The sequence below is a fragment of the Pipistrellus hanaki genome (genome assembly GCF_964339955.1).
Source record: "Pipistrellus hanaki genome assembly, chromosome: 5".
Lineage (NCBI taxonomy): Eukaryota > Metazoa > Chordata > Mammalia > Chiroptera > Vespertilionidae > Pipistrellus > Pipistrellus hanaki.
The window spans coordinates 48186666-48212674 of record NC_140507.1 but is presented as its reverse complement, the minus strand read 5'-3'; the positions used below and the strand labels follow the sequence as shown (position 1 = coordinate 48212674).

General features: G+C 38.4%; 1 protein-coding gene across 1 annotated transcript in view; it reads left to right on the top strand.

Moving 5' to 3' along the window:
• Positions 1 to 26009, top strand: part of TTC29 (tetratricopeptide repeat domain 29) — a 540856-nt gene that overhangs the window by 431843 nt on the left and 83004 nt on the right. The window contains exons 10-11 of the mRNA XM_084883709.1: positions 12325 to 12537; positions 17194 to 17279. Coding sequence (XP_084739835.1) covers positions 12325 to 12537; positions 17194 to 17279 — 299 coding nt within the window. The remainder of the gene's footprint in view (positions 1 to 12324; positions 12538 to 17193; positions 17280 to 26009) is intronic.

The window sequence follows — 26009 nt, the reverse complement described above, 5'->3', positions numbered from 1 at the left end:
CTCTGGTGATTCATTTTTCACAGGTTTTCATGATTCCTAAGTTGATGCGTGAGAAGAGAAGCTATAAGGATGGCACTAAAGGTCAGGAGAAATTCCTCTCTGTGGAATAACAGCTGGGTGTGGAATTTGAAAATTGTGAAATAGTTCTCAATTGTTTAAAACTGGACTGGAAACAATGTTGTTCAATTCTTTTAGATGAATGAATTTCAGAGCCGTATTAGATCTTAGAACTCATCTAGTCTAGACCCTAATTTGCTAATGAGGAAGCTGAAACAGAGTAATTAAACATTTTGCCATGGCCACATAGTTTGTTAGTAGCAGGTGCATGACCCAATCCAGAGCTCCATACCCCTGTCAGCTTGCTTTTCCTTCTCTGTGAAATGCGCAACACAAACGCACATAGACTATCTTAATATTGCATGGTTCTCCAAACTGACTTACAGTACCATTTAGACGGACTTAGAGCAAATCAGGTGTATCTGCGATATACATGACGACAGTCACACACAGGTGTATGATGCAACATATGAGTGCTTTTTCTCACACATGGTGTAGGTGATGTTATTCCCCATTGCAGATTTGCAGGAAACAGGGTTCTGAGAGCTTAAATGAGAACTAAAACATAGCAGGGCCCAGACTGGACCCCATGTCTTTGTATCTTAGTCTGCTGTTCTTTCACTTCCTGGAACCACTTCTCTGCACAAAGGTTTGCTCAGCAGAGAGACCTCATAGAGCTGACCTTCTGGATTTACCTATGTTTATTAAAACTATAATAATAAAAGGCTCTGAAATAAAATGAACCCTGAGAAAATTATAAATAAATAAAAAGTGTCTCCTTTTTTACGTCCTTTATCATTTTCCAGCTTCACCAACCATCTGCCTTCATGGTTCTTTCCCCACTGCCACCCCATGATACCCATGCAGTGTTCACTGAGAATCTCTTCCCATCTGTGGGTACTAGTGATCTGATCCCCTTGTGATGTAATATTTACTGCTGTTTCAGCCTGTCCAGGTTGTGCATAGAGAGGCTGGTTCTCTAAGAAAACGAAGTCCAGGAAGGCTAGCACAGTAGAGAGGCCTTTTCACACAGAGCAGATTGGAAGAGAATGTGATTAGCAAACTGAGTGAGGGGGGAAGGCAGGTTTAGGTGGCTCTGCAATCAGGCTTTTGTCACGTGTTGACATCTGCCTGTGAATTAGGCTGCTCAATAATTGTGGGTAAGATAACCTACTAGAATGGGGAACTAGAATCAGGGGAAGACCAAGGAGGCATTGAGGCTGGCAAGGAGAGTGGGCTGGTATGTTGGCTAAATAGATGGAAAGGAAGGATGACTCCAGACATGGCAGTGGAAGAAACAGCATCGGTATTCACATAGAGGGTAGGGGAATGGAGAAAGGGAAAATATAACTTTATATGCAGCATATATGATAAAGAATAAGTATCTATATTCTATATAAAGTATATATGTCAATTGGTAAGAAAAAATGTTAAAATGATTGTAATTTTATGGAAAGAAGATAAAAAGAGAATTTGTCAAAAAGGAAATATGATATGTAATGAATGTACTAGTATAGGGAAATAACAAACTTCTACAAAAATCAGTTTGAATCATGGTGAAATGCCATTTAACACTTCTTAAAATGCACAAAAAAAAATTAAGGTTTCTTAAAATAATACAGGTATTGTTGGTGATAATTTGAATCATTTAAATGGTTTTGGGAAGAAATACAGCAATGCATAGCAAGTATAAAATTTTCAGTACATCAATTGATTAATTTCACTTTTAGAAATGTAGAAAGTAGTTCTAATAAAATAATTTAGATTAGCTGAAAGTTACGTTAATCTCTTTACAACTGTTTAAAAATTCTGTATGAATTTAGAAAGGGGAATGATACTTGACCAAAATTTTAAAGTGCTTTTTAAGCTTCCCTCCTCCCATAGTGTTTTACTCATGCTGATAAAATACGTTTTGCCAGTAAAATATATTACACTTTTGCTAAATACTTTCAAAATTCTTTGTATTTTGGGTCAGTGTTAGGGTGTCTGGTCCACAGGATTTGCCTGGGACTGAGCAGGCTCCCATGACTGGATTAGGTGTTTGAACCAGCAAGTCCTGGGCAAACCTGAATAAAATGGTCAGCCTAATGTAGGGAACATTAACATTTTCTCTAAACCTAGCATTTTATTCATGCTCCAAACAGTGGTAAGACAAAAAGGCTTTGTTTTTTGCTATTAATAGATTTTTGACATGCATAAAGTGATTATTTTCAGTTTTAAATGACTTATTTATTTTAATTTTATTGAATCTATTGAGGTGATATTAATTAATAGAGTATATAGGTTTCAAGTGTATAATTCTATAATACATCATTTGTATATTGTATTGTACATTTACCATCCCAAGTCCAGTCTCTTTCTGTCACAGTTATCCCCCTTTACCCTCCTCTACCTCCCTCCACCCTCCTTTTCCCTCTGGTAATCACCTTGCTGTCTTTTTGTTGTTCGGGGGTTTGTTTGTTTTTGCTTAATCCCTTCACCTTTTTACCCAGCTCCCCAGCCCCCTCCCCTCTGACAGCTGTCAGTCTGTTCTGTACCTATGGAATCACTCTTATTTTCTGTTTAAGTAGCTTTCGTATTTTAAAATTTGTAACCATGACGCCTCCATTGCATACAGAATGCCGCAGGAGAAAACAGCACTAGAACTAACCAAGGCAAACTCATTCAGTGTTTACCTTGAAAACAGATTTCCTGGTGGGCACTGGATATTTGGGTTACATCTCTAACAAAACTTTCCTCGAATGGTTGCTGCTGAATCATGATCCAACTCTCTGAGGCTCTCCTGCCAGGTCCCACAGCCCCAGTGTCCTTCCCCGTCTGCTCACACCTCTAGTACAACTGCCCAAGTTCATGGGAACATGTTTCCCTCTTAATAGTTAAAAAAATAAATTATATTTGTTTATTTCCCCCTCACTTTTAAACTGCTTCTAAATTTGCATTTTAAAGGTCCCTTTGGAGGGAACTTTTCCAAAAAGATTCTCTGAAAGAGTAAACACATTAATCCATTCACGTTTCCTAGAAATAATATGAAATAAAGCCAAAGAGTGTCTAAGAATGAGCCCTGATTGCTCTAACATACCCATCCATGGTAAGGCGCTGGGGCTGATGCCTGTGGGAAGCATCTGCTCTTTCAAGTCTGCATGATTGCCTGGCTTGCCTCTTTGATGATTCTCATCAGATTAAATTCCAAGAATGGATTCGAAAAGTGGGCACTAGCATACGTTTTCTAAGGTGCACCTGTCTAGATCAGTATTAGAAACTGATCACTTTACATTGGAATAAAAGTGAATTTGATATTAAAAAGTTATTTTTTTGCCCTGGGCAGTTTTGCTCAATGATTAGAGGATGGGCCTTGGGACCCAAGGGTCATAGGTTCATTTCTGGTCAAGGGCACATACCCAGGTTGCAGGTTCCCCAGCCCAGTAGGGGCAGGTGAGGGAGGCAACCAATTAAGGTCTCTCTCTCTCTCACAGCAATGTCTCTCTCCCTCTCCTCCTCACTCTCTCTAGAAATCAATATAAAAAAATATCCTCAGGAGAGGTTTAAAAATAAAAAAAAAATTATTTTTCATAAGTTAAGTCAATTAGCATTACTTTTTCTATATCAATTAGTTGTCACTTTTCAAGGCATGTCAGTTTATTTCCCATCTGCTATATGTACTTGTTCATAAGGCCTTACAGTATTTAATCAAGAAGATCCTTTTAAAGTATTGATAGCCACAAGAAAATTATTCCATGTTTGAACTGTGTTAAAGAACCAAAGTCCAAGATCGTTGAATGGAACTTAGAATAAAAATGTAATTAGGTTACATCCCTAAAGTCTGATATATCTTTAAACAAGACTGCAAATGAAACTTTATTAGAGCTTCAAATGAATTATTTCATTGCATTTTTTTAAAATTCATTTTCTTCCCCTTCTCTTTCATGTCTGTGCTACTGACAGCGCTGCCTGTATTTCACCTGTCTTTTTCGGGGAGTTTTAATTATTTACTGCTTAACGAGCAGTGTGGAGAGGCAGCCTCTTTCGGAGGTGCCTGCTCTGCTGTGGATTTCTCCTTATCAAAGCCTTGCAGGGAGGCCTTGAAAGCTTCACTGAGCCTCCAGTCCCCACACACTGAACAGAAGGCTCTGAAAAGCTCCTTGGAAGTCCAAGCGCGAGAGGGCTGAGAGTTAGGTGAAGGGTACCGATTCCAGCTCGCACCTCAGGAGGGTCTCAATTGGAATCAGTGACGCTGCTCCCTGCTGTTTGGGTGTTAAAGCAGTCCATAGAGCCGGCCCCTCCAGACTTGCTCTAACTGGACGACAGATAGATACCATGACATGAAACGCTACTGAATCTGTGTAAGCCCAGGCGCTCTGCATGGTGCCAGCACAGTTGTTTTAATGCCCCTTGCAACCACATCCCAAAGTTGGCATTGCCATCCTCATTTCAGAGCCCTTCAAGACAGGGTGTGAATGGTCTAATTATATTATGATGTTTGAGGTTCAAGCCTTGGTCTCTGCCTTTATATCAAACACTGGACGCAGGTTCTATAAAAAAAGGGTCAGGAACACTATGTAATTTAAGTAAGAATTAAATTATTAAGTCCAGAGCAATATAATTCATTAGTTGATAAGATGTCAGTAGTGACTATTTCTCAGATTTTTATGCTTGTCAACAACACCTTAACTTAGAGGTGGAAACCATGAAAGTAAAACAATTTGTCATTTGAGGAAAATAGTAAACTCTATGAATTCTGCAAGGTTTATAATGGCTAGTGTGGATTTCCTATTTATACATTACACATTTCAAAAACTGGGTAATCTTCATACTTCTGATTGTGGACATGTAAGAGCAAAGATGTCTAATGCTTAATCCTTTTTGAAATTAGAAAACTTGAATAGAAACCACCTGCCTATGTTGATTCAAACATAAACCAGTGAAGCCTGCCCACCGTTTCCATCACTGGCCACAATGTAGCTCTCTAAAATCACAAACACAATTAATAACAGTTCCTCCAAAATATTGTAGGGATCTCCTAGATTTTATTTATTTATTTTTTTGTATTGGTTTCAGGTGTACAGCACAGTAGTTAGACAATCATCTACTTCATAAAGTGTTCCCCTCGCTATTTCCAATGCCCACTTGGCACCATACAGAGTTACCGAAATATTATTGGCTGTATTCCCTATGCCGCCGTTTACATCCCTGGGACTATTTTGTAACTGCTAATTTGTACTTCTTAATCCCTTCGCCTCTTTCACCCAGTCCCCTGCCTCCCAGCAGCTGGCAAATCTTCTGGATTTTACAAATCAATTTATTAACATTGCCAACATCAGTAAGAAAGCTCTGGGTGAGTTTCTCCCAGGTCTGTGTTCCTGGTGTCCTTTCCGTTGTCTGGCTTAATGACCTGTGCCCTTTAACAGGGGTGTGGTAGCATTCCTATAATGTCCATCTGAAGTCTTTGCTCAAAATGATAAAGGAAGAATTTCATTTTCTAAATAGCATCTTAAATTTCTTCTAAGTATCCCAAAGTAGCAACAAAAGTTATGGGCACATTTTCTTCCTGGTTTATTAGGGAGACTATTCAGCTGCAGGACAGAATCTCTGCTTTCCAGTGTTCCATTTGCAAAGACGTGCAGTGGGTTATAATATAGAACAAATCTCCTCTGACAAGAGAGAAACCCTGGAAAATGATAGTTTCCACTGGGAAGTGGGACCGGCCCTTAACTATTTCTGCATGCATAGTGCCATTATAATGATCAGAATTGAATGTAAAAACCCAAAGATAATATAAAATGTTCTTGCGGTTAAACCGAAATGGAAAGCAGTGTCTTTTGTTTTTACAAAAGGGCAATAACATTTTTCTCTTTCTGCTACTCTTCAATATTGCTTCTAGCAGATTTTATGTCTGCATTGTATGGAATAGTAGCTTAAAGCCAAAGATGTCCAGTAGCTCCAGATTAAAATGTCATAAAATATACATAAAGCTTTATTGTTCCTTTAGGTTGCTGCTTTAAACTAAAGTGGAGTATTTCCCTAAATTCCTCAACAAATGTGCACAATTTAAAACTAAATATGCCTAAGACTTATAGGAGCGCTGCTGAAGAAATAGGCCTTATGGACCTGTCAAATTATTTTCATGCAATTGTTTCTGTGGCATTATTTCTACTGGCAAATGTACAAGTTGATAGAAAAGGAAATAATTAGCTACTTTCAGAACTGCTGATGCATGGAGCTAATGCAGGCCAGTTTGAGCATTTTAGAGATTGTGACATTTTAAATTACCTGAACAAAAAAAAAAAAAACACAAAAAAAACACAAAAACCAGGAGCCATCTTTGGACATAATTAACATCTTGCCTAATGAATGTCAGGTCTAGACAGAGTCACACTTTATTTATGAAATATTATTTTATTCAAACTTACTCTCCCCCTTATTATATTGCAAACTTTAGATTTGTGTGCTGTTTTCTTAAGTGGAGCAACTTCTTTTTTTTTTTTTTCTTTTTTCTTTTCCCTCCCCCTTCAAGTAATCAATGCACTGCTGAATGAGTTCATTTTAATGCACTCAATCATGCCTCTAATGTTCGTAGCTTACGGGCGCAAGCATCAGTAATGCAGGAATGTTATATGGCTTTAGTTTGGGCCATTTCATAAAATATTCATGGAATCAAAAATGTGCATCAAAATAGCGGCTGGGAGAATTACATTTATGTTCCTGCTTTTATGGCAGCTTCACATTTAAACCCATTTGTGTTAATATCTAGTCAATCTTCCTACTTTAAAAAAAAAACTAAAATGGGAGAGATCATATACATTCTCCTTTGCTTAATATTTGTTCTAGACATCTGCTGTGATACCACAAATATCTATAAACTTCCAGAGGCGCTGCACAGGGAAGAGAGTCAAACAACTATTTGGAAAATACCCAAATATATAAAATCTTATTTTCTCTGCATAGCGTTTGTCTTAGAATCCTACCGAGCCATTCTGTCGTTTTACAGCATTGTTTGGGTTTGGTTTGTATTTTTAAATAAATGGATGGATTTCTTGGTTGTGTGGGCTTTCGGTAAAGTGAAACTCCTTTCTAGTAGTTTTATTTTGAAAGTGCACTTTCCTTTATGTGGCAAACAAAATGCATTTCCTTTATGTGTCAGCCTTTTTTATTGTTTATGTAAATGTCATATAATTGTTTTAAAAAAGAAAAACAACCACCCTGAGGCTCCGGCTACTTCTATCCATACCTGGATCCTCTTGTCTTACGCACTTGTTCATGGTGTGTCCCTGAGATGTGCTTTCTGACATTACCTCCACTTACTGAGAGAAGTCAGTCATTGATGATATTGATGGGAGGTCATCTCCAGTCTGTTCAACAAGACACATTGGCTCCATTTTCTTCCCTGAGACACTGGAAATATTAGCAGATGCTCTATATTCTTGCCAAGCACTTGGGTGAGCAGTCGTTGGTGTATCTCCCTTATTGTGATGGCCTCTGTGATCCTTGTTGCTCACGGTGATGATGAGTATTTGCTGGTAATTTGGGAGACTTTTAACATTTATGACTATTCCCAAGGCCTTCTCTTTTCTGTCCTTATTTCAGTTAACTTATTTTTGTGAGACCTCGGTGTAATCATTCTTCTCTCTCTGACCTCTTCTTCAACAGGAAATAATGTTGGTATTTGATAATTCCGGAAAAGAGCAGTTGTCTAGATACTTGTCCGTCAATGAGATTGATGGTAGAATCTGAAAATCTGTCCTGGTTCTAATATGTTAAAGTTTATTTTTTAAAGTTTATTTGATGATAAAGGGTAGGCTGTATATGAACACTTGGAAAATGCTCTAAAGAGATGCTAAGAGCCAAAATGGAAAATCTAGTTCATGATCTTCATTTATATTTGTATTTAGCTTTGTCAAAATGAGCACTCTATTGATGACCATTTAAGGTATTCCTATTAAATTTAAATTTCAAAAAAAGATGTATTATGTCTTAATAAATATGTAGTCTCAATATCAGAGTCTTTACTCAGAAAGTAGTAAAATCTTTAAAATTCCTATCCACAGTTGGAAAAATAAATTAGATGGAAATCGTATCATTGTTAATCATGCTTAAAGGGAAATACTTGCATATTTAGATGACTATAGTCCCTTTATAGGATAGACGTATATTTTAACATTTTAAATCAAATATTGTACTATTTTATCTAATATGTACTTTCAGTCTGACCAGCCTTTAGCAGTTTTAGCCAAGCCTTTTATGTGCTTATGGTCATTTAGATCAAATCCTTGCTGGCTTATTTACTGACCTATTTACCTCCGAATGATTTTAGAAATGAATCCCTATATCTGAGAAGGACTGGAAAACTTTACTTCCTCTGTGTAGACACTTCGGTGTAAAATGCTGGTCAGAATCCCCAGTGAGCTCGTCTGTGGCAAAGTGATTAAATTAAGCAACAGTGAAACCATAAACAGCTAGATATGGCCACAGGTGACTACATTTGGGGCACCCGAGGAATTCCAGGTGCCCCCACAGATGTCACCACGCGGTTCAGGGAAGACATTTACGTGCAGGTCACATAGCTGGTTATGCATCCCACTCCTTTAGAAAGACCCACCGAAGCGCATCAGAGGCTAACACCTGTTAACACCTGTGCTTTTCTGTTAGCGGTTACCTTGATTATCTGAGTATAGTCAGTTATAGAACGGAAAGAGACCAGAAATCACACAATTTAAGCATTACCTTTTTTATTTCTTTATTGATTAAGGTATTACTTTTTTACTTAAGAGAGTTATGTCCAGAAAATAATTTTCTCCACCTTAGGTCCTGGCTCTTGGTTTGTTGACTAGAACATGGTATGGTGGTACGAAGCTGTATGTGTTTTTTGTGATCCCGGGTTTAAATCCTAAACGTCAGTTTTTAGCCATTTAAGTCATTTAACCTTTGTGAGCCTCAAGCTTCCTCTTCAGCGTAAAAGTAACATTTACTTCTCCAGTTTTTTTTAAAGTTAAATCAAATAATGTATGAGGTGGGGGAAGCTTTCCATTTTGACTAGCATCTAGCAGGCCTTCAGGAGAGAATGGTTCCCTGTTCTCTTTTACCTGAGCATCTTGAACCACCATCCTTCCTTGTGGGAGACCTCAAGTAGTCTCTCTGAGAGCTGAATCTTGGCCAGTCATCGTGAGCTAAACACTACTAGCCAGCCCCAATGCCCCAGCAAAAATCAAGCTCAACCAAAAACAACTATTCTCAGTAATTCCAAGGCACGTTTCTATTATAGCACCGGGCCAACACCAATGTCCCAAGTACCGCCCTTACCTCATTCCTGGTTAGATAACCTGTGCAGGATGCCTGATGGCATCGGTAACAGGGGGAAGTCTGGGCTAAGGACACAGTCCCCACCTTTTCTTCACTCTTGCCCAAGTCACCCTGTCCCCATTTCCTCCACCTCTCCTTTCCCCACTTTCTGCCTTCCCCTTCCCCTTTTTTCCCCTTGCAAATCAAATCTTGAGCATGACTATCAATGCTCGTATTTTATTTGCTTCATTATGCCTCATTTGCATGTCATTGTAATTAGTTAGGTTAGTCAGAGCTTCATCTGCTGGCACTCCTCCTAAAATTCTTAGCAAATCTGTTATTTTATAACACAACATTGGACCCTCTCCATCTGATTACTGTATGTGACCCTCAATGTTGTTAAGTCTTTCCTAGTTTCCTTACAGTCCCATTTTTTTTTTCTGGACTACATATCTGGTTTACTCACAGTTCCCTGTATCCAGCATCTCCTATTCACATGGCCACAGAGAAATATGTGTCAGTGCTTTGTGAATAGATGGGTGCTGGATAGGAAAAAGAACTCTTGCATACATCTTCCCAGGGATGCAGAGCTATACTTCACAGGTAGAAATATAGTTAATGGAGGAAACACAGCACACATATATGTCAATGCTTCATTCAAGTTTCTTAAAGAATGAGGGTCATGGGTATTCAGAGAAAGGTGTTTCTGGTGAGAGGTGCTGCAGGAGAGATGATAAACTATGCTGCTTTTTGGGAGGTAAAGAAAAATTGTCAGTTAAATTGTAAAGATAGATTAGAGCAGTGAACTTCAACCTTGAGTATTTGTATCAATAATGAAAAAGGATTGGGTGTTATTTTAAAATAGCTCCTATTTTATATTTCTTATTACAAATAGACATAATGTGATGATAGAAACGTTAGGAAATGACAGTTATAAGAGAAAGAAAATAAAAGCTGGGGGAAAACCATTCCTCACCTGTATAACTGATAATGTTTTGTAAGTGTTTTCTGATGTTTTTCAATAGTAACACCAGGTCATGTAATGAAATGTTCTTATATAATAACATTGTCTTTTTAATGTCATCTTTGTAGTCTTTTACCATGTGAAATTTCATAATACAAGTTTATAAACATCTCTGTAGTACACATTCCCCTGTCTTTGCTGATATGCCCTCCTCTGCATGACACAGCGGGGTCCAGACAGGCCACAACTTTACCGAACTTTGGTACAGATTATTTGCTCACTAACCATCTCCCTTTTTAAAAATACTTTTGTTGATTTCAGAGAGGAAGGGAGAGGGAGATAGAGATAGAAATATCAATAATGAGAGAGTATCATTGATAGGCTGCTTCCTGCAGGTCCCCCACTGGATTTTGAGCCTGCAACCTGAGCATGAGTCATGACTGGGAATCAAACCATGACCTCCTGGTTCGCAGGTCGATACTCAACCCCTGAGCCTCGCAGGCTGGCAGGCTGGGCATTATCCATCTTTTTTGTGTTTCTGTATGAATACTATTCTTTTTTATGTGTGCATTTTTTAATGCTTTAATACTGATAATATTAAGTAACAAACTTGATGCAAAAATAGAAGGAAATGATATGTCATACTCTTGGCAGGGGCTATAATATCTGACCTGTAATATCCAATGAATCATATTTGAGGAAATACATTGAACCTGATATGATCTAAATAGGGTTATTTCAATCAGCTATAATAACATGGTAATAAGGACTCAGCTATGTCTTTTGCAGAAAAAGAAAGTTGTACTTAAAAAATAAATTAGTGGCTATATTTCAATCAACCAGTTCGATTTCTAAAAACTATTATCACTATATCAACAGTAACGATGTCTATTGATCACATACTCTGCATCAGGTATTGAACTCGTATTAATTTCTCACAAAAACACCTTGAATAGTTTCACTATAATTCTATTTTACAGAAGAGTTAAACTCAGGCACAGAGAGGGTAGTAATTAGCCTGAGGCTCGACAACAAAAAATGATAAAATTAAGTTGGGATAAAAACTCAGGCTGTTTGGACTCATCCTTAACCACTACTGTTTTAACACCTAGATATAAGTGCTTTTCCAGTTTATTTCAATTAGAGAACTCCAATAAAAGAGTATTTACATTACAGGATGGGGTGAACATTTCCACAAAGCAATGCACAAGTAAAATGCAATCCCCAGCAGGGAGCCACAAGCTGCTCTTTCAGAAATGGGCTAATTCATATTTCAAGGAATGAAATAAGTCAAAACTAATTTAGAGTTTTGGCTTTGAGAATATATAGTTGGACTATATTGGGGAATGCAATCCAGAAAGGCAGTTAAGCTACATTTTAATTATTCACAATTAAACAGAATTATGTCCACAAATGCCTGCTTGGAAAGTACTGTCAACTTTAAAGAGACCCACAATATTTGAATTTGAAACTGGACGCATCCTTTCTCAAGATACCAGCATCCTTCTTGAGAATGAAGAATGCTGCCTGGTGGGAGAGCAGTGCCGGACAGCGGTGTGGAGACTGGGCGCCCGAGTCAGATTGCCTGGATCTATACACCCACTACACGTGCAATCTTGGGCAAAGTTCTGACCCTCGCCTTCTCTTCTATTCCACATGACTGTTCTGAAGATTGAAAAATGCATATAAAGCACATAACATAAATAAATGTTAGCCAGTGTGATGCTAATTAATAATTATTAGTGGATTTTCATACTCCCTCTAAACATCGGTAATCCCAGTCAATTTCTACTAGCAAACTGCATCCCTCTAGCAAGTGTCCAGCCAGAATCAGTGCTGTATCTGAGGCCCACACGAAGACGGCTCCCTTTCTAGCTTAGGTCTTCTTCAGCCTTAGAAATCCTTGAATATATTTCACGCTCTCCTCCCCCCCCCCCCCCCCTTAATAGTAAAACATAAGATGTACACAACATTTTTGAAAATATGTGCTGGCCTGTGGTTTATATTTATGAATGGCTCTTATTCTTCAGGTCAGCTTCTGGAAGCTGCCGAGCATTATGAAGCATTCCATCAATTGACGCAGGGGCGGATATGGAAGGATGGGGCAGGCCGCTTTCTCAACTTGTTGGCCTGCGAGAGTCTCCTGAGGACGTACAGATTACTCTCAGACAAAATGCTGGAAAATAAAGATTACACACAGGCCATCAGAATTCTAATAAAAGCTTCTGAAATAGCCAAAGAAGGTAAGTGGGAAAGAACACTCTCACACGGCTTCCTTTAATGGGCAGACGCTGCTTCTCCCGAGAGAGACATAAACTTCGTCAAGTGTTTGGGTGATTATTTCCTATGAAATGCAAAGACAAATGCCATCAATATCCTTTCAGATTTCACTGTAAAACAGAGGAGCCTTAGTGCTGACAACAAGAAATCCATTAGTTTCTTGAAAGCTTTATCTCCAAAATTACAACCTTCTGGGAGGAGTGTTATAAAACAATGAGCCCATAATGAGAAAGTAAGGTCATTTGCAAAAGTTAAGTGTGTGTGCTCGTGTGTGTGTGTGTGTGTGTGTGTGTGTGTGTGTGTGTATAAGGTCTTATTATTCTTATAATCTGATAGTCCTTTCATTGTTTGTAAATTCCCCATTGTCATGTAATAGGGACGATTTGATAAATATTAGGAGTAACAGGAAAATAGAACTCAAATATATAGTAGACTCTTGCCTGTCACGGTGTGGCCTTAGGGCTGGCAGCATCAGCCTCACCAGGAAGCATGTAAGAAAAGCAGCAACTCGGGGCCCCACCTGGGACCTCCTGCATCAGAATCTGCAGGTTAGCAAGTTTCCCAGGTGATTCGCATGCACATTACAGCAGTAGAAATGCTTTTGTGAAAGGAGATTCTTGATATTCTGTATCATTTGCATACATATAAAGTATTTAAAAATTGTGCAGCATACACTCACAAGCTTTTACTTTGTGAAATGCAAGGGTATTTTATTACCATTCTGGAGGCCCGGTGCACGAAATTCTTATATTGGGGTGGGGGTTCCCCTCAGCCCAGGGTGCACCCTTTCACAGTCCTGGAGCCTTGCGATTGATCACCCCACAGAGGGAGGCCCCGCCCACCCACCACAGCCCGCTGGCCAGTGGCCTGGGCCTCCCTCTTTGGGGCAATTGTTGATCCCCTGATTGATTGCCCCACTGTCTGGTGGCCTGTGCCTCCCTCTGCAGGGTGATCATGGGGCAGTGGTTGGGCCCCCAACCAACCCAGCAAATCACAATGCACCTTCCTTGGCTGGCCTGGCACCAATGGGTATCATAGCATGGTAGTCTGGACGATGGTTCTGCTGTTCAGCCGTTTTGTCAATTTGCATATTATGTTTTTATTATTACAGATAGTAATTTATTAATAGAGTAGCCTTTTCATGAAGGAAACAAGATAAAAATTATGCTCTTGACCTGAAGTTTACTGGCTTGTGGATATATTTGCCCTATTGGAATAACAGATGGCTTATTTGGAATAAGCAAAACTGATTTTTCTGGGTGTGATTTTAATTTTCTAAGGAGTAAAAGTAAACACCTTAGCTTATTCTATTATGTGTTTTAATGATATTAGTTGGGATAGCCATAGGAAATCACCCCCTCCCTTTGAAAGACGTATTTCACTGCATGAACTACTTTTGAATGAATGGTGATCTAGTACCTTACCCATAGGGTGAAAAGTGATGTAAATACTTAGCTCTTAGATCAATTGCAGCAGCTGACTTTAGTTACCTGGAAAGTTGTGTGTGGAATTTCAGTGTAAATATCAATTAGGAAAAGGTATTTTGCTTTAGGTTTTCTTTTGCTAAATCGTAAAGTTGTTCACAAAGAAAACAATGGTTCCCATCAAGAATCTTGAAAATAAAAACAGTATTTTCTTTAAGATAAATGATTATTGATTTAGAGAGCAAAGCCAATATTAATTCAACCCACTCAAACTACACAATATAAATAGTATTTTTCCCTTTGCTATATGTGTCACTCAACTTTAATAGTGCTGACATTCCCCTCCATTCTTTCACTGCTTTCACTTTATCTTAACTTTTCTGAACTAGTAAGCAGGAAAAATTTTCATGCTTAAATCCCATTTAAAAACTAATATTTGATGTGATCCAGCCATTTATTAGCTGCCTCAAAATCTATCAACCAGGGCAGATTTTCTTTCTCTCCTCCTCTTTGCTGAGATGCCCTTCACAAAAAAAGTAGACGCAAATGATAATAATACATCAGTGCATGCTATAATTAGTGGTTTAATTCAGTTACTCCATTTAACACAGCAAATCACATACAACCAACTTTTAATCATTCCAGGGCCACTTCCCTTCTCAGCCTCTTCTTTTTATCCCCTTTCTCTCTTTCCTAGTCTCACCCCTACCCCATCACTTATAAACCTATTCCTAAGAAAAAGTTAGTGTCCAGGTGAATTTTTAAGAGTTAAAATTCCCTAGACTGGATCTACTGGTCCCTTTTAACTCTGCTGAATGGAAATCTTAAGGGTATAATTCTCTGCAATTGGTGTAATGGCTAAGAAGAAGAAAAAAAATACAGCCACTGGCATATCCTGTTTTCTTGCAGTCTTCCAAATGAGCCAAGCTTCACAAGGGATAATGCACTGAGTGCTGAGCATGAAAGCAGCACCGATAATTGCTGGCCCCTGCTAACATTCATCATGGTTGGAATGCAGAGTTCAGAAATGTAAAGATACTTACTTTCTAAAGATCAGAAGTGAGGGTGCTCCTGTCAGCATTTGCATTACCTAGGAGTTAGTTAGGTGACATTGAAAGCCAATGACTTCCAAAAGTAGAAGGAAGATAGTTTTCTTTTCATGTTTAAGCATCTTGAATGTTTTTTGTAAGTATGTCAGATGTATATGTCATATTTCGTATATTAAACGTGAGTAAATTATGTTTATGAGATGGTGTGATGTATGTATTATTGAGCCACATGTTGCATGTTTACACATTCTACTTTTGGAAAGGAGAATTTGATAATTCCTGGAATAAAGCGCCTTACACAGAAATAAGAAAGGTTTAGTTCCTCGTGAAAAGATGATGACAAAGAAAGACAAATGACTCAGTCACTTTCATCCAAATTTTAACCAATAGCTTTTAAATTGAACTTAATAAAAAATACTTCCTTAATTTGCTAATTATCTGCTCTATTAGAGACTTAGCTGAATATCAGTTTTGTGAATGCATGTTTGTGCATCATGTAATGTTGGTTCTCTTGACTGATTATTTGATGTATGTAGTAGCAGCTATGCTAGATGACTATAGGTCTTTACATGATGGACCAGCATAGAAATTATACATGAGTCTCAAAATGATAATGTCTGTCTATGCATGTAGAGGATAACTCCTCATGATTATATTGCTTATACACTTTAACATCTGTGATTCAGGTAAATTGAGAAGCAACAGACTTTTTTAAAAAAAACAATTATTGGGTGGGCAGCTAAGTAATTGCGGATTTTTTAAAGAAAATCAAAGACAATTTTTTCATGGAACTAAATAACTTTATTCTGTAATGTATTGCCCATTTTGATCAATGACCTTTTGCCATCTTTCAGGCAGCATCATAATCCCACGTTCAAAAAACGTCTGGTTTTTATTAGCAAAAAACTGAATCAGGTACGATTTGACATCATCATCATTATTGAAATTTTTACCATTCAAGGAGTTTTGTAAAGATCGAAACAAAAAGTAATCAGATGGTGCAAGGTCAGGACTATATGGTGGATGTGGCAAAACATCCCAACCAAGCTCCATTAATTTTTGCCGAGTGACCAAAGATGTGTGTGGCCTTGCATTGTCATGATGGAATACAACACCTTTTCGATTTGTCAATTCGGGCCGCTTTTCTTCAACTGCATTGTTTAATTTCATTAGTTGTTCAATGTAGACATCAGAATTGATCGTTCGGTTGGGTGGTAAGAGTTCAAAGTAGACAATTCCTTTGTAATCCCACCAAACTGATAACAAAACCTTCTTTTGATGAATATCAGCTTTTGATGTTGTTTGAGTTGGTTCACCTGGCCTGCTCCACAATCTTTTCCGCTTGATATTGTTGTAAACAACCCATTTTTCATCGCCAGTTATCAGTCGTTTTAAAAATGGATCATTTTCATTACGTTTCTTTAGCAAATCGCAGCTGCTAATGCGTTGTGTTAACTGTGATTCTTTCAGTTCGTGAGGAACCCATGTATCGAGTTTTCGAACATAGCCAAGTTGTTTTAAGTGATTTTCAATGCATGTATGTGATACATGAAGCTTCTCTGCAATCTCACGTGTTGTACTGTGACAGTCCGAATTGATTATTGCTTTGATTAGGGCGTCATCAACTTCAACTGGACGACCAGGGCGTTTTTCATATTTGAGTGAAAAATCACCAGAACGAAATTTGGCAAACCAATTTTGACACTGCCGTTCTTTTAAGGCTTCGTCACCATAAACAGCACATAACTTTTTATGAGCTTGCGATGCGTTTTTTCCTTTGCGGAAATAAAAAAGCAAAATATGACGAAAATGTTCCTTTTGATTTTCCATTTTTCAACGAACGCCAAACGAAAACTACAAAACAGATCAAAAAACTTTTTTTACTGATTAACAGCTGAATAGCCAACTATCAAATAACAAAATGTGTTTTACATTTGTACTACGTCTGCAAACCTAAAAATTCAACTGAAGCCATATATGTGTGGAACCCGCAATTACTTAGTTGCCTACCCAATAGATCTCAGGGATTGTTGATAAATGTGTATACGTTGTTGTAACTGTCTACTGTCTTCAAAGCAAATATTCTGTTTGTTGTAATGAATCAATTTCTTTAAAGTCACTATAATTTTCTGCACTTTCACTTTAGGAAATGACAAAAAGATGGAAGGGGAAGCTTCCTATTACTTGGGCTTAGCACACTTGGCTGCTGGAGAGCATGACATAGCATTAGCAGTAAGTTGAACTAAATGTTTAAGTGTTCCCACTTAAAATTTTTGTTTTATTATATTTTATTTTATTGTATGTTGTTATAAGTCCAACAGACTTATATATATATATATATATATATATATATATATATATATATATAGAGAGAGAGAGAGAGAGAGAGAGAGAGAGAGAGACTAACACAAAAGCAATATTCTGGAAGCACAAAAATTTGCTTTTATTGTTTATAAAAGGTTGTACATAGTCAATTACCATTCAATGCTTTATAATATATGAAAATTAAATATATAAAATCATGTAACTGTCTATATTTTCATATCACCAAGGACAAGAGGAAATGGGTTTAAAGGGCAGCAAAAATAAGTAATAAAAAAGTTACTAAAGGCCCTGGCGGGTAGCTCAGTTGGTTGGCGCATTATCCAGATACTCCAAGGTTGCAGGTTTAATCTCTGGTCAGGACACATACAAAAAGCAACCAACAAGTGCATAACGAAGTGGAACAAATTGGCATTTCTCTCAGTATATAGCAGGCATCATGCCATGCACTGAATCTGTTCCATAATTTTATACAATAATAGTGGTGTAGGATAGTCTAGTAATGAATTTTATTATGAAACTAATACACAGAGTGATTAGAAAAGATAATTCACATAAGGTTTTAAGACCACCTTCCTTGTATATAATAAACCTTTGATAATGATTAGCTTTTAGCACTTCTACCCTGACCTCAGTTTCTGGTCATTAGTAGATGTGAAGGTGTGACGAGTAGATGCAGTCGTTCTGAAAGACTTGGGAATAGAGTATATGTGGGAGGCGAGGGAGATAGAGGCGTCCAGCTGGACACTAGTTTCCCGGCTGTGGAGCTGGATAGATTCTGGGCTCATTCACTGAGGCAGAGAATGCTGAAGGGCGCCAGCCTTATGGGGAAATGGAGAGTTCGGTTTTGAATGTTGAATTTTGAGGACGTTTTGAGATATCCAAGGAGAGATCAAATAGACAGAAGTACATGTGAGTCTGGACACAAAAGGAAATTGGATTGGAGATGCTGCATAGACTTCACACTGATAACCGTGTCATTTTAAGCACACCAGAGCTGGGGAGTGGAGGAGCTTTCCTGGGGTAGGTGGACAGTGTTTATGAAAAAGTCCTAGGGCTAACCTGGGTGAAGGAGGTACAAAGGGGATTAAGCAAGAGTATCCATGGAAGTGGGAGGAAAATCAGAAATATTAATAGATGATCTGACCGAAGATAAGCCAGGGGAACTGGCCATGTCTAAAAGACTTAACTATGCCAACTCCTCTGTCTCCTATCCAGGTTTTGGACTGGAATAAGAGAGCTCCTTGCAGATATTTTCAGTAAGAACGTATCCCCATCCCTTAGGCAAGTACATGGGTTAGTTAGGGTTAGTTAATGTTTTTCATTGAATTCCCAGGCAGGGCAGAGGCTTTGGGAAACCAGGCAGGCCGCACTCCAGGCCTTGGGCTCATTGCTGCACTCACCATACAAGATCAGCCTTTGCTGTTGTGAATAGTGGGGGAGCTGTCATGGCAGAATATTGCTGCCTTTTGGGAACACAGCTGACCCAAAACCGAGGCCTTGCAGGAAACAAGCATGAGATTTGGGCCAGACCCACAGGCAGAGCTGCAGGGTCAAATAATGGGTTCTGTTGTCAGGTCTGCACACAGGATGCCAAGAGCAAATTCGAGAAGGAGCCACGAAGGATTGGGGTGTGGCTGGGTGGAGAATGGACACTGAGCAGTAGGAGATCTGTGGTGTGGAGGTCTTCCAGCTCAGGCAGGTGGCAGAGAGCAGCTGGTTTCGGTGGTTGGGCTCATATAAAATAGGTTCCCACAAAACCTGCCATCTTGCTTGGATCTCAGGTTGAAGGCCATGTCTTTTCATCCTTTCTAGTATCTTACTTCAGCCACTTTCCCCTGCTTCCTTTCAGGGATAATAGGGCATGCTTCAGACTACCATTTGATTCCCCTTTCCTGTTTTGTTTCTGGACCTGGGAGCTCCTCATGTTACAAAAACCATTTATTATTATTTATTTGCAGACTACAGCGTGTCTTTCCATCGCAGTCTCTCTCTTTCCAACAGCATTGCTTCTAGATTACAAGATGTCTCTTAGGAACCTGCAACATATTTTACTTATTTAATTAATATATTGTGAAAAAATCACATGATCAGTTTATAATAGGATTGATTACTTGATTGATTAGATATCTGTCCAGTTATCAAATCGTACAGTAAAAATTCAACATAAATTTTTTTTTTAAATCTTCTTTTATCCTTTTTTCCCTCCCTGTGCAGTATTACCACCACCATTGATGGTGGTTCTGTCTCAGTGTGCCTGTGAAGGGGGCCAGAATGCTCAGAAACCAGCTTTGTGGTGCTGGAGCCAGGGTGACAGCTTGTGGTTAGAGCTAGCCCTTCCTTCCCTCTTATTCAGTCTAGCTTTAGTGTTCATCAATTCCATACACTATTTTTATTTTCTCACTTGTAATTTAATTTTGGAATTTAGAACATTTTCACATATTCTGTATCTTGCCTCTAGATTTGATCTCCACCTCTCACTGATGTCCCCCTTCCAATAATGCTGTTCATCTGCTTAAAGACTTTTACATGATTTTTCAGAGAAACTTGGCTTAGAGAAACCTGTCACAGGAAATATTTCTAATTGAAGGTTCTGATAATCATGAACAGATAATCATCAAATTTTCTAATTTATCTTAACTTAAAGGCTTTAATTTATTATATATGATTAATACATGTAATATAAGAATATGTTGGCAAGTATATGAATACAGTCTGGCCATCCATTCCTTGCTGATAAAAAGTTCTTTCCTCTGTGACAGAATAGAGCTAACCTAAAAACAAATAGTGGATTTCTTTAGGGCTGAAGTACCGATAGTAATGAGGGAAAGGTATTTGGAGAAGAGAAAGAACAGTTACTCTAATAAACCTGTGCATGAGGTCATGGAGACCCTGACATTTAAAGAGGAGAATGTTACCTGCATATGCCAGGTGCTGAGAAAAGAAATAGTCATCCCCTTTGGCCATCATCAATTAGGCCTATAAATGCTCCATGTAGAGTAAATTCTGAATTTTAGAAGGTAAATCTTATGAAGTTCTAAGGTTTTAGAGAGAAAAATTTAGTGGTGGACAAAAGTAGGTTAATAATAATAATAAATAATGCAATAATTAATAAGGGAATAATAATATAAGAATAAACTCTTTCGCATATGCACAGCTGTAAACCTGCACATTTAAGGCCTTGTGCAAAGTTGGACCAACTTTCACAGTCAAATATTGCAACCATGAAATTATTTTAAGAAAAAGGAAAGTCCTCCCTTAGCACCTGGTTTTTATACATGAATTTTCTTCCTCTCTTATTCTTTATTCCACTTAAAAATTTGGGGAACACCATCTTTAAATTTACTCAAACTGTAGTAAGTTCAGTGAATTATTTGTTTCCTATTATTTAGCAATAATGCAGCCTACCAAAAATTATATTATGAAAGCAAAATTCATTCTATTGATTTAATTTTTCCATATACAAAACAGGTGCTCTCTATTTGCGTATGTTGGCATCTTTATAATAGCTTAGAATGCTTCCAACATTGGTGTTAGTGTATGTCTAGAGGCCTGGTGCACAGATTCATGCACAATAAAGGAAATTAATTAGAAGGGACTGGGTGAGACAATCTCCCGTGATCCCTCCCTGACCTGCTGCACCTGGGGCAGCAGTGGGGCTCAAAGGGTATCTGTGGAGTGAGCAGGGTCCCTCCAGCAGGTGGGGTCCCTCGGCCTGGCCTGCAGAGATCGGGCTGAAACCCGCAGTCTGACATCCCCCAAGGGGTCCCGGAGTATGAGAGGGTATTCTGCAAAGTTGCTGTAGCTCAGCTGCCCCCTGTTGGTCATCATACCTACTGGCCAGTCGACTGGTCGACTGGTTACTTTCCTTTAGCATCATACTCTCTCCACACACCCTCCCACCAGTACACAACTAGCACTTACTTCCTTTCATTCCAAACATTTGCTAAGTAGAGAAATGTTCAAAATATCCATTATTTGACAAGCAAAAAAAAAAAGATGATAGGATTAGAACACACACCCATATGAGAAGAAAATAGTCATATTTCCTAATTTTAAAAAAATTATTTATTTCCAAACTGCATAAAATTCCATTATGCAAAATTATAAAGCAATCATCTAAGGCATAGGCTATGCATGAATTCCATATCTGATATTATTTATTACCTTTTTGAACAGGTAGACTTACTTGGAAGATAACGTTTTAAGTAGTTCATAAAAATGTGTTTTAATAATTTGGTGATTATTAAACTGTAAACTGTTTTACTAATAATCTGCTGCTACTGTCTTTGTATTTAAAGACATGACTTTTCTAAAATATTAAAATAGATAATCTTCCAGTAATAACTAGATATAAATTTCTGGAGCAAAAAATTGTTGGCAGACTAGAATTTTAGTAAATTGAATGTGGTATATTTTAAAATGTCCTCATTATTTGAGTTTAGTTCTATTTATACCCTTTTCTTCTGTTTAATTTTCGAATCCTTCTCTTTTCAATGTTACAGATTAGAAAAATAGTGTGTGTAGGGATTTTTTTTTTTTTTGAAATGATGAATATCTAATGGTATTTGTCATATAAATTATAGTATTTGTCATTTAAATGATAACAAATTACAGAAAAAGAAAAAAATCAAGAAAAATGAAAGTCTGTCTTTTTAAAATCCTATATAATAAAAGAGTAATATGCAAATGGCAGAACAACCAATCAAAATGTAATATTCTAATGGTATACTAAGGCTGCTCAACCGCTCAGTATGGCATACACTGACCAACAGCCACCAGATTCTCTGACTGGTAGGTTAGCTTGCTGCTGGGGTTCGGCCAATTGGGACTGAGCGAAATGGGCCAAACATGCCCTGGAGCCCTCCTGTGGTACCTCCCCAGCCCAATCGTGCACTGGTGAGATCCCTCAGCCTGGCCTGTGCCTTCTTGCAACCCAGTACCCCTTAAGGGATGTCGGAGAGTTGGTTTCAGCCTGATCCCGCAGACTATTCCCTTTGGGAGGGTGCCAGATGCAGGGCTCATGGCTAGCGAGTGCTGGCTGGCAGCACAAGCCTCTCCCAATTGGGACTGATTGGGTGTGAGCCTGTGGCAGGCACAGTGGGCAGGATGAGCAGGAGTGGCAGGTAGGAGCTGCAGGTGGCATTGGACTGTGGGTTTCAGCCCAATCTCTGCAGGCCACTCAGAGGGACCCCACCAGTGCATGAATTTGTGCACTGGGCCTCTAGTAGTAGTATATAATGCAAAAACTTGTAAGATATAGACAGACTTTAATGGAAATAAAGAGATATTTTATGTCAGGAAAGAAAGGGGTCCATGGACCAAATTAATATAAACACTGATATTCTACAATAGTAGTAAACTGTATTGATTTTTTTGACATGTGAAAGCTGGTTTTGATCCCTTTGAGACCTAGAATAGCACTTTAACCAAAACTTCATGATTATTATTATTGTTCATTATAAAAAGTGCTGCTGGGGTAGCTCTTTATAAAGCTGCTAATATTTTATTTCCAGTCATTAACATTTTTAGAAATAGTGCAGAAAATTCCCAATACTCATTTTGAGAGAAAACAAAGAAAAGGATAGTTACTTTTATTTGGTTCATCCTAAATAGGATAAACTTCAACACTCTGAAAATTAATACCTAATCAACTATACGAAATAGTACTGACATATGGAACATAATGTATGTACACTCCTTAAAGTTCAAGGCCTCACACATGAAAATGTTCTCCAGACCAATAAAGTGACCTGCATAGTTCATCAGAAGATTAATTGTGTGACAGACCTAGAGGCAGCTGCACGTTGATCTAGAGGCCGCAAAAAAAGAAGAGGCATTGCACCTGCAAGAACCTGGAGATGATTATAGGACTCGCATGTTAAACAGCAAATGTACGTGGAACCTAATTTGTCCTTACAGATTGAGTCAAATTATATTTTCCTCTACCACACAATAGGGGTCACTTCAGAAAGAAAAATGTAATTCAACATTTTAAAACATATCCAAAATATTCTCAAATGTATTTGCTGTGTAGACAATTTCTTGATCTTCAGTTAACAGTTATATGGATATTAGAGCTTATCTATACTAATGAAAAGGTAATATGCTAATTAGACCAGCTGTCTTTCAGTACATCCTTCTGGACAAAGCCACGGTGGTGGGGGGCCAAGGCAGAGGTGGTTAGGGGCAATTAGGCAGGCAGACAGGCAGGCAGAGCAGTTAAGGGTGATCAGGCCGGCAGGGGAGAGCGGTTAGGGACAATCAGACAGCAGGCAGAAATGGTTAGAGGCAATCTGGCAGACAGGCAGAGGTAGTTAGGGGTGATCAGACAGGCAGGCAGGTGAGCAGTCAGGAGCCAGTGGTCCCAGATTGCGAGAGGGATGTGTGACTGCCGGTTTAGGCCCGATCCAACAGTGGGTCCTGGAGAGGGTGCAAGCTGGCCTGAGGGACCCCCCCCCCCCATGCATGAATTTGGTGCACCAGGTCTCTAGTCCTATATAATAAAAGCCTAATATGCTAAGTGTCCAGTCATCCAGTTGGCTATTCAACCAATCCAAGTGTAATATGTTAATGATATGCTAAGGCAGCTCAACTGCTCACTATGACAAGCACTGACCACAAGGGGGAAGATGCTCTGACTGGTAAGTGAGCTTGCTGCTGGAGTCCAGCCAATCAGGACTGAGTGAGACAGGCTGGACATGCCCTGGAGACCTCCCATGTTCCCTCCCCGGAAGCCAACCTCCCCCATTTCTCCCCAGTTCTGATTGTACATGAGTGGTGTTCCTCGGTCCAAGACCCCTTGGGAGATGTCAGAGAGCCAGTTTCAGCCCAATCCCACAGGCCAGGCCCAGGGAGCCCACTGCTGCATGAATTCATGCACCGGACCTCTAGTTCAGTATAATAAAAATAACATATAATAGACTTTAAAATAACATTAATGCTACACTCCTAGTATTCAATTGTGTATTTAGAGCACCATTTTACCCAATAATTTCACAGTTTTCACTCAATAAACACAAAATTTTAGTCAATAACTACTGGTAATAAACTGAACTTACTTTATATTAAATCTGCATTTCTCCCGTGAATGTTCTCTACTGACCCTCCTTTTCCCCTAAATAATAATGATGACAGCCAATGATAAGGAGAAGGAAGGTGACAAAGAAACCAAGTAACCCACAAAATGGTGTTCAGCTCCTGAATAAACAAGAGTTGATTATATAAATGTAACAATTTTTATTTGTGAGCATTTCAAAGGAGAACATTCATATTCTTTTATATAAAAGCATAATTTAGAGGTATGGAAGGTTAGCAAGGATTTGAGACAACCGAAAGTGCAGTTAGAAGTGGAAGCTGGTGTAGAGAGTGAAGGGATGGGTGAGATTCAGGATGATTAATCCATGGAGTGCCAGTCCCACACTGCAGAGAAACTCTTCAGCAACACATCAGAGAGAGGAGAGGGAAGGGAATGGGGAGGGAGGATGAAAGAGACAGATTTGTTAAGAACAACTGATAAAAATTTATTGACCAATGATTAAACTGTGTCTTGTTCAAAAGTGTGTGAATAGCTCAATCCATATTTAGAGTTTCAAAGTAAATTAATAACAGTATAACTTCCAAAATCTTTTTCATTGAAACCTTAATGTGTTTTTACAGTTCTTACTTAAAAACAATATTTAGATTTTTTTTTTTTCCATGGGCCATGAGAGGTGAAGTTTTAGACTATTAGACTAACAACCAGGATGTCTTGGTTTGGGTTTTTCCAGTAGTAGACTTCCTTATGTGGCTTTGAGTACAAGTAGTTTATCTGGGAGGGGTTCCACTGGTGAGTTACTGCTGTGGGAAGATGGAACTCAGTCCTGCTGGACACTGAGAGCCAGTGTGGAAACCAGCCAATTACCCCAGGAAAGGGGCAAGGGAGCTGGGGTAATTGGCTGTCCACCAATTCCCATCCTTCTTCAGTTGAAAGCTTCTTCCAGGGACACTCATTCTCCAGCAATTCTAGTGTACCATGAGCCTGGCCATTGGGCAGACAGCAGCCTTTTGCTTCAGAGTTTATGGGAGGGGCACTGACAGATGACTACATCTATGCAAATCACTTGACTTCTGTAAACTTCCTTTCCATATCTGTAAAATGGGGATGATAGAGTTTCTGTGAGGATTAAATGAGATAAAATAGTAATGTGCCTGACACAGTAAGCATTCAATAAATGGTAGCTTTGTGCTATTTTAAGAAGACTCATAATTTTCCCTTTTTTTCCTAAGGATTTGCTCATTTCAGAGTATATCTAAAGGAAATAATTACTAGTGTATACACACAATTAGCTGTAATATTATTTGCACAATTATTAATATATACAGAGTTAGCTGTAACCTTAATATACAATGTTATTAGCACTGTTTATAATGATGAAAAATCCAAAAACAAAGTAAGTATACAATAGCAATCTGATTAAACATTGCTGAGTATCCTATGTTGCAATACAGTGCAGCGAATAAAAAGGATACAATGAGTAAATATTTTATAACAATAAAAGCATTACCAAAATATTAAGCAAAAAATCAAGGTACAAAACAGTGTACATTATGATTGTACTTACATATGTTTACATACATAAATATATATACATACATGTC